Here is a 10,436-nt window from a genome sequence, read left to right as displayed (position 1 = left end):
CATGTATTAATGATAACGTTTATAATATGTATTATTGGTCAGAGACTCGATGGTCAGACAGTACTGACCACACAGGATATGGACGTCATCAAAGTACCAACCATGCCTTATAAAAATCATAATAGTGTAATACACATAACACTGTGACAAAAGTTGGGGGTACTAACAAAACATCGACACACAACATGTTCCAAACATTTTCAATGTTTGTGGAAAGGTTGTTATCCTGTTAAAATTGTAAAATTTAGTCATTAATTATTATTGAATAAATCCAAGCACTTCTAGTAAAAAAGATGTGATAACCATACACTTCTAAACAAACTTTGAATTAAAACACCTCTGTTAATAATATCATTTTTTGTTCGTTCAATAAGTTGTTGCGTGGTTTTTTTCTCTACGTTACGTACTCCAGAAATTTATTCAGTGTCGCTTCAATGATATAAAAAATCAACATTGATACGATAGGTGAAATAAGAGAAAAACCGCAGAAGCAGATTAACATATAGCCTCCGATAATCATCAATCATCTTATGTCAGCACTCCGTGGTATGCTGGGAACGTCAATAGAAAAGAAGTTTCTATTCATTGAAAAGATCGCACATCCACTTGTATCACTATTCACAAACATTAACATGTCCAAATTGATCGATGGTCGAGGACTTGTTTGCATTGCTTTTTTCTTGTGGCAGATAGAACAAAATTTGATTATTACCATAAGAAAGTTTTAACGTTTCCTTAAATTCAATGTGGGCTTGATGGCGCATAATCTGCTTGGTAAATCTGTTATTACTATGATATTTGAGACTATTGCTAACTCCGATTTGCTTTAATTCTTTGTGGTAGGTGTTATTGATAAAGTAGTGGACACTTACTCTTCCGGGGCGCATGGTTCTAACAGATTAGATTATATATGACACCTACAGTTGAATTTGCACTAGGGACACTTCATGTGGGTCAGGATTATTCTTGTAGCTGTAAGTACTGTTGCTTGGATATATTATATAACTAAAAACAACTTAACTAATGGCCATAAAAAACATTACAAGATGCAGCTTTGCAATTGTCTATAGATTATGTAAACAAAAGCCTGAACTACTGCTACTATTTTTAGTTCCAGTAATAAAAGGGAACCGGGGGAATATGAGTTCTGGATAGAAGTAATAACTATGTTTTTATTGTCACCTCTAGCTGTGAGGTCTGAATAGTTCTAAGGTATCTGTGAGTGAACTCTGCCTCAGACATGGTTAAAAACAGAACACTGTCCAAGTTTGGATAATGAAAGTGGTCAGCGTGGAAGTTAGCGCTGGTCGCCATTACCTGGGCCCGTCCATTATTCACACAAGCCATGAACTTGGCATGGAACCTCTTCAGAGGATATACAATTCTGCTGTATACTTTGTACTCTATAAACACTTGATCTTTTGGTTCCAGTTGGTTCTGGACATTCCGTCTAAGGTCTGATATCTGTAGTTTGTGGTCACAGTTCTTTCGTACGTACAAAGCCTCCAAGTTTGCGGTGAGCTTGTGTTGGAGGACAGATTGACAGATATCCATAAGTCTGACTGTATCTAGGAAAGGGGTTGCTATATACACCTTGTTTGCCTGGTTACTAAACCAGTGGTCCAGCAGATCTTTCCAGAGAGGGTAGACTACAGTAGGACCGTCCAGGACACCGCCTTGTCTCAATTTCTCTAATCGGCAGTTCAGGTCATCCTCTTCTAACTGAAATTATAATATTTTCATAAATAAGAAAGTGGATGTCAATCTTTTTTTCAAACAATATCAATTTTATACTCATCATATAATCATGAAAAATGAATATATATACAGTTATCTTTGTATAGAGAGTTGGAGGACAGAAAATTTTTAATAAAATAAAGAACAAAGATTTGGGAAGGAAAGGGAGAATGAGGAGGTAAACTAGAATGAAGAGAGGTTATGTAGAATAAATATTAAATACAGATATATTCTTATATGAAAATACTAAATAAACCAATGAATAAAAGGGTAAAAAAGAAAGAGAAGAAACGGAGGCAAGAAGATAGAAATTTGATTTTTAATGCTGACATTAAATTAAAAATTACTGCTCAACATTCCAATTAAAAGCAAGCATATCACATGTACGTAAGACAACAAATAAATATATATGCTATCATAATAAAGGATATGTGCAACTGTCAGGGATTTGCATGTTCTACCAGCTTTAACCATTTTTCCCAATCTTTAAAAAAATTTCTCCTTTTCCATAAGCTATATATCTTTGAACATGATAATATTCTTTAATGGAGTATAAAAGAGCCGTAACATTTAAAGAACCATGTAAACATCTTGTTTTGTAAATAAAGTGTTTTGTAAAAAGAACAATTTCATTATCAATTCTTTGATATATGTCGTTATGATCTAGTTTTCCAAACAGCATACACGATGTTTCTTTATTAATTGCAAATGGAATAAACAGAATATCTAAAAGACTTTCAAAATTAGCTAAAAAGTTCTGAACTTCATAGCATTCCCAAAATAGATGGGTGATTGTCTCCCTTTCTAAAGAACATAACATATAGTGAAGATTATAAGAGAGGCCAATTTTACAAAGATAAGTGTTAGTTGTTAGTAGATAGTGAGAAATTCGGAACTGAAGCCACTGAAGTTTAGTATTATTGGTAGACTCAAAGGGTATATTGTATATATCTTTCCATGTTTCTTGTTTCTCTAGTCAAAAAGGTTCCCCATTTAGCTTGACCAGTTACAACAGTATGATATAAACTCTATAAAAATCTGAATGTCGATTTTTTTTTTATAATATTCATGTTATAATAAGATAATTTCTAAATCCCAGATATTTCTTCGGAAAATAGGCAAATATTTGGGTACTTGCGCAAAACCATTTTTTTCAGACAATATAAACCCTGGATGACTACTTTTGAAGAAATAGCATATCTTAGTTAAGACATTCTGAATGCTAGGACTCTGCCATTTCCATTGGCTTGCCACTAGAGTAGTACAATTCAAAAGCAAATCGAAGCTTTATAATGTTTGTCAATCAGAAAAATCACATTAGATTACAATTTGTAAGGGGTCCTATAAATGAACTAGTGGTCAGATTTGAACTTCCTCCCTAAATGTGTAACTTTAAATCATTGTCATGTCTTGGTGATGATCAACAACACCGGGACAGTCAATGTTTATATAAAGTTTCCAGATGAGCCATTCAAAGTTTAAAGTGTTGTTTTTAAGAACGAAATCCTTATTGCATAATACGATAAGATTTGATGTATGAGAATACTTTACTTACTTGATCGATCCTAACAAAACTAAGCTGTTGCTGTATCAAATCAATCTCCTCTTCCTGTGTAGAAGAATTCTTCTCTGGTTCTACAATGGTTTCCTTTAGAACGACGGGTAATTCATCAGCCTTTGATAAGGCATCTTCTTCTGTCTCCCACTCTTTCCTTAATAAATCATCTAAGGTGAAAAAAGCAACGACTTATTTCTATTATTCTTTCTTTTCCTCACTCTTTTATTTAGAAATCATCTACATTGAAAATAAATATCGACTGAATATCCAGTCAACCAGCTGCAACCTTTAGTTCAATGGATCAATTTGGTTTTTAATTAAAATGCAGTCCGAACATCAAATGGTCTTGAACATATATTATTCTTTTCATGAGTTTGAACAACAACAACAAAAACAGTTAGAGCTAATAGTGCTAAATGACATTATCTTCTAAGGCTTGAAAAGGTTACCTCCATCAGTCAATACCACACTAGATTTATACTAACCAGCAGTTTTCTTCTCTTTCTCGATAATGTCTTTCCATTGACTCTCATACTGAGAGTACATGGCCAATACAGGCTGAGAAGGACCCTCCGGGGCATCATAGTTGTTGAGAATGTCCTCAAATCGTTTAGTGAACCATTCCAGTACAAAGTTTCCTTGTATCATCAATGTACCGGTCGACAAGAAAACTGTCATGGTGACATCATCAATATTTAGAGCAATCTTCCTGACACCATTGGCCTCGTACAGCGTCCTATATGGGTATCGCTGTACTGGGTAGTTATTGTGGTGCTGTAGAACACGTACCCACAGTGAGGCTAACGATATAGACCCCCTCTTCACCTTGTGTTTGATGATCACGTGTTTGGGCCTGGACAGGTCAAGGTACACTGATTCGCCAATCTTGTTTGATACAAAAGTTTTGATGTGTTTTTCAATTGCTGTATCTTCAGCCATGGTGATCTGCTTATGATGTCTGAAATTGAAGATAAAATGAAAAGTTAGATTTTTGTATTGTAAAGAATGTTCACAGCACGATTTAGATTTTGTTTCCTAGCATTACTTAATGGCAACATTTCTATTAATATCATGTTCAGAAGATAAGTAACTCTTTATATTACATCTGACAATTTCAACTTGCACAATCGATGAATTTTCTATCAAATAAAGCAAATAAAGGAGAGATAACTCTAAAACAGTTGAATAAAACTGTTCATCATGGAAATACAGTTTTATAAGTTGGCACTGCAGTTAGGTCTATTGCATTATCATAAAAGGTGGCTACATTTAGTATCCTATCTTTTCTCTTCTTCCTAACTGACTTTGTTATTCCTAACGTCTCCCTTGATATCGCCTCATATTTGGCTTCCAGATGAGTGCTCGTCCCTAGTGAGGTAGGTCTGGGTTCTGCTCCGAGGTTGAAACACACAGTGGTATATACATGTGGTAGTTTATGCTTCTGTTAAGCGCTTAGCATAAAGCGAATAGGACGACTGGTTTTGTGAGTTGCCAGTATAATATGACCAGGTGGGGTGTGATAGTTTGGTGTCTTCTGCGGTACGCTTCAGTAAGATAGGACTTTAAAAAGGACAAGGGTCCCAATATTACAAGGAGACACAACACGAACATACCACAGCCTTACAAAACATACTGACATTCACACGCGGCAACACATAATGCCCGCGTCACACTACCCCGATTTTGATACCGATGGCTATACGAATATAGAGGTTTCAATTTCGGGCGAAAATCGTCCCGAACGTGGTCTTACCCGACGTCTTCACCGAAGGGAAAGCAGGTGAAAATACGATGCCTAAAGAAGGCCACACGATTATATCCGAACTGAACATGAAGTCAAGGTGGATATGTGTTTTATAAGGATGTAGATTAGAAGTCTAAATGAAGGGCACACGAATGCTGAGCGAAGGCGACATGGCGACTATGTGACGTCGTGTTGTAAATGCGATGCGCTTATAAAGGCAACACGATGCCCTCCGTCTTGGAAAGTAAAAGCAAACATTACAACACAACAAAATATAATAAAATTTCGTTAAATCTCACCCGAATAGATTGTTGTAAGCACATATTGATACAAGTTAATAATGATTTAGTTAAATCAAGGTGGCAATTAAAATTAAAGAATTTACGGAAAAAAATATTTTTGGCATGTTAAGTGTAATAGTTCCAATCAGTTTGAATCAGTATAGGATCTTTAGATTTAATATATATCTTCAAAACCTCTAAATAAATAAGGAGTTATCTGCAACAAGTTCTGTGCCTACAGGAGTTGTTCATTCTGCCTTTGAAGTTAAAAATAATAGAAGTAATTATCATAACATTTCTGTGGTTAAAGCCCGGACCAACTGAAGAGCGGATTAATTGCGGATGAATTAAGGTCACAAATTTCATCCGATAGTGTCATCCGCAACAAAATTGACCTAAAGTAACAAATGTCCAAGTAAAAATTACGGATATATTAATACCATAAAACAAAATTCATGACGAGAAAAGGCGGAAATGTCACGAATAAAAGCGAATACGATAACGGATGCTCTCCCGTGAGGGGTACAATCGGTAAAAAGCAATTACGAATATATAACGCGTGTATTCAGGAAATAAATTGGAAGTGTTGTGATTGTTACGGGAACATTACGGATGTATTGATTATGTATTGCACGTGTAGCGGAAAGAACGGATGTGTTGCGCATAAAGGGCATCTATCATAAAAGAAGCGTACTCGGGCCTTTCGGTATCGTTTTTTAGAACAACACCACCACAACAACATGTCAAAGAAGCAGATGATGTAAAGGTTGAGGGTGATGGTGGTTAAAAAGAACGGGTTGCATCTCCCATCCAGATACAGACAATGCCAGTCTGCTGCCATCTCGAATCAAAGCCGTCCTATTGCAGCAACGGCCGATGAGGAGGGAAATGGAGGTAGTTTCTGGTTCCAGCTAATGACCCGCTTACATTTTCTATCATTGAGAACTTGAGGGATGCAAGGAGAAAGAAATGTACAAGCAATAGAGAGTAATCTGATGGAGAAACTTTAACAGTATTTCATTCCAGATCCAGAGAACGCTGCGTTTGAGTGGCTGAATGTACACGACGTGCGGTAGAGATAGTGGCACCGTCTGTTCAAGGACATGATCAGGAAGAAAGTCTTATGGAAAGAGAAAGGGTGAGAGCTGGAAGCTTCCTCCGTATAACATCTGCAAGTCAGATGGAATGAAGAGACTTTACACCTTGTATATAAAGCTGCATAAGGTCTGGGCAGGCTCCAAAAAGACCAGCCATCGGTAATTTGGTGTCATCCTTCAGTGGTAAGGAAAGTCACCTACTCATTAATGTTCTCTTCAACTGTGGCCTCACATAATCCATGGCCTCAAACAGACAGTCTTTTTGCTGTATACCATTGGAATGCTGCGTTGGGATGTTTGTGAGGAACCATTACTACATTTATACTTCTCGACAAACCGAAATGACAGGCAGATATGTCGCTTTCTGTCATATGTATACGTTAGTTTTAGTTTACGTGACATTGTTAAAGGCCCATAACCTTTCCGGAGCAAAATATAAAGGTTTCTTAAAAAACATTAATAACACCAGAAAATGCATACCGATGATCTAAAATAAGGTTACGACACCAAACATATGCAAGATTGCCTGCGTAATATGTGAAAACAATGGAGAGTCAATTCGCTGTTTTGCCGTCTGGCGCAGTGATAGTCAACTACCGCGCGGTATTTAGGACGACGGCGGGAAACATAATACGACCCGCGTTATGAAAATAAACATTTTATTTATTTTAATCAAATCGTTCAGAAGGTGATGATAAATGTAGTATTAACGGTAAGTTAATAATTTTTAGGACTCTACAAAATTATCGATCTTGTTTTACATTCCCATTTTAAAAATTAAAAGCCGTTTCGGAAAGGTAGTGGGCCTTTAAGCATTCATAAAATGTTCATAAATCAAATACAAAACGCGCGTAATACAAAAGCGTAACTCAATATGCATTCACTACAAATTACATTAATTCGTGATGTCAACGTGATAGGTACGCTATATATTCGTTTTACAAACTGTCGCATTCGCTTTCAAGCCGGAAATCCGTGTCAGTTGCGTATATCGACGAATAACAGAGGATATACAGCACATATAATAAGCATGTATTCAGTATGTATTGCGTATTTATAGCGTGTATAATATATAAATGCGGATGATTTCAATCAAAATTTTGTGCTGTTCAAAACCCCTGGCAAAAGGGAAAACATGCCTCTGCTAACATAATAAACATATATTGATGTTGGTCGACCGATACAAGTACGAATATCAGCCAATTTTGTGCGCAATGCATTCGCAAATCTTCCTAAACGCCGAGGGATGGAAGATACTTTGGTGTTTAGTTTTATACATGTGCTCATACGTTAGCACCGTAGTTCTATCGTGATGACTTCGTTCTGTGATACGATGTCTTTTCGACGGCCTTACGAGAGCTTCAAGTACTCTTGTTGAGTTCTTAAGGTCATTGAAAAGCTTCGTGTTTCCTTCGTATTGCGTTCGTGAATATAAATGTGTCCATTGTCGCCGATGATTACACGATGGAAAGACGAAGAAGAAACGAACTGTCAAGATAGCCTCGCGAATGCCTGACGAAGGGCAAGATGGATACTCGAATTCAACACGAAAATGAGCCATCGCGTCGTGTTCGGGAATATTTTTGGCATGCCAAAGGTTTTTGCGTCACTCATGAAGTTACTGCCGAAGCCTGAAAAACTTCCTCGGCGGCCATACGATGGCTAAAGATGCCCTCACGAATAGCCCAATGCGGTCACGATAGGCGCCGAATTTGAACATTTTCTTTTTCGTGTATCCTGTGTCAAATGCGGGGCAGTGTGACGCCAGCATTACACACATGGGAGGCCGTCCTAGTGACCCTGGCTGTTAAGATAGGATACTAAACTAATAAAACCTATTAGAAACGGACATGTTTTTATCAGCATTTATAATTATTTCTTTAAAAATCCTTATTTTATCCGTTCCAAACGAGCTTTAACGTTAAAAATACATATATATTTATATGATAGAATTTCCCCATAACATCTATATGAACCTTGAAGTATAGAAACATAGTTGTATGTATATTTAAAATGTGAAGGATAAGAGCAGGAGTACTACAAGACTCAGCCCTTGATCATAATGTATTGTCTTTATCAATGATATCGCGGATGCGTTTGAATCATCTACATTTCTCATTGCAGACGAAAATCTCTTTTGAAATATGCACTCCCAAAACAGAGATTTAGATTAAAATGGCTAGTATCTTGTAATCTTGTAACTCGAATGGCATTGATGAAATTCTCGTGTTTTTTTATTATTATTATTATTATTATTCTAGTCATTTTCACAGACACCTATTGTAGGGGTATTTCTCATTCAAAAGCTAATGTGTTAAAATTTTAAATACATGTATGTTGGGTAAATATTTGTTTCATGGTATGGTGAAGAAAACCTTTGCTCCCAAGTAATTAATTAACTTGTAATTTTGCACTATTTATGTACATATGACGTCGTCTGCTTGACGTTACTATGTGTGTCGTTGGGGTTTACGTGGAAAATGTCGTGACGTAACCGTCTAAATATAAATGATGTTTTATACAAGTAGTGGCAGCACGTCCTGATTATCTTACTTTTATATCTAATAGATTGCCCTCCGCCAACTTATGCTTACCATGACATTTATGTCATGTTGATAATGTTAAAAGCAAATGTGTGTACTGTTCCCTATATGCTTATTGTGTATTTAGAGGACATCAAACTTGTATATTTTTCTTGTGTGGTTTTGGATGGTTGTTTTGAAATTGAAATAATTAGAATAATAATTATATAACTGACTTGTTATCGTTTGTCTCACGAAAATCTTATATATAAATATAGTCCCATACAGACGACCTTCTCCGTTGTAATACATTCTGAATGTACAAACTGTTAACTGTTTTTTGGTGACAAAAATATGGCATACTAAATGGAAGTGAATTGTGATGTTTGAATATTTGCAGGCTTATATTAAGTCCAGTACTGTAGCAGAATCTGAACATGTATATGTTTTAAATAACTATAACACAGGCGTTTGGCTCTATAGATATTTCTCTCTTTATATACAAAATTATGCAATGCTGACACAGTATTATAAAATACATAATATAGAGAGAAAAATATATAGAGAGTCAAACGCCTGTAATGCAAAAATATGATTTTTTCAATTTTTATATAGAATATATGAGGTCACTTAGTTTTGTTCTTCTATTTTGATTAAAACTGAAGTTCTATAGAAGAGAATTGTAGACTTACACTATATAAATAATGATAACGACGAGAAGGGCCGGCTATAGGTGCGACCTATGTAACTAATTATCTACTGATAATTCGCAGCAGATCGAATAAAATATACATACATGTTATTGTATCACCCCCTCCCCCTTCACTTTCCCAAACTTTCACCTGATTTCATCGCCTCTCTTTATCATACAAATAAGATACGTAACGTCAAGAATTTATAAGTGATACGTCCTTGGTTACGCTAATATATATAATAATTATAGATTAATTAAATACAAGTTCCTATTTAATTTAAAGGTTTGACAAATCAGTAACGGGGCGAAGTAAGCTGGTACAATTTTAATGTCTTTGTACGCATGACTGCCAACATATATAAACAGGTACACATGTCGTATGTAGATTAAACTCTGTAGATCATTACCTGAGTTAATCACCGACACGTATTGTGTTTTCAGACCTAAAACATAGTAAATCATACAACTGTGAACACTCAATCAAGATCTATATTTCCATATCACGTTTAGAAAAACAGTATCTACAACATAAACAATACTTTACCGTACAAATATTGATGTCACTTGTTATAAGACGATTACCTCGGCCCAAACAGCAAGCCGCCAAGTCAAGGTCGCCGTTGCTAAGTTAAAAGTATACATGTAGATATACAATGCTTACATGAGACGTGTACATACCGAGATATATATAGCCTAGCAGTAGCAGCCAGAACTAGTGCCTGTGTTCAATAATTTTTCCTATCTTATAACATAGAGTCTCCACAAAGGAATAACACCCTTTTATTAATTATTCAAATAAACAT

At 35.8% G+C, this 10,436-nt stretch overlaps 1 protein-coding gene across 2 annotated transcripts; it reads right to left on the bottom strand.

The window, feature by feature from the left end:
* Positions 1 to 479: 479 nt before the first annotated feature.
* On the bottom strand, positions 480 to 10,272 carry LOC138319147 (uncharacterized). 2 transcript variants are annotated; one of them, XM_069262088.1, is made up of 4 exons: positions 10,178 to 10,272; positions 3,781 to 4,253; positions 3,293 to 3,462; positions 480 to 1,722 (listed from the first exon to the last, which is right to left on the bottom strand). In XM_069262088.1, exons 2-4 carry the CDS (start codon positions 4,232 to 4,234, stop codon positions 1,165 to 1,167), a joined length of 1,182 nt encoding a protein of 393 aa, XP_069118189.1. In that variant the 5' UTR covers positions 4,235 to 4,253; positions 10,178 to 10,272; the 3' UTR covers positions 480 to 1,164. The 2 variants fall into 2 exon arrangements, with proteins under 2 accessions (XP_069118189.1, XP_069118190.1); XM_069262089.1 differs by having other exon boundaries at positions 10,216 to 10,256.
* Positions 10,273 to 10,436: the final 164 nt, after the last annotated feature.

This window comes from Argopecten irradians, chromosome 3 (assembly GCF_041381155.1).
Source record: "Argopecten irradians isolate NY chromosome 3, Ai_NY, whole genome shotgun sequence".
NCBI classification, from domain to species: Eukaryota; Metazoa; Mollusca; class Bivalvia; order Pectinida; family Pectinidae; genus Argopecten; species Argopecten irradians.
The sequence above is the reverse complement of the archived record's forward strand: the minus strand, read 5'-3'. Positions and strand labels throughout refer to the sequence as shown.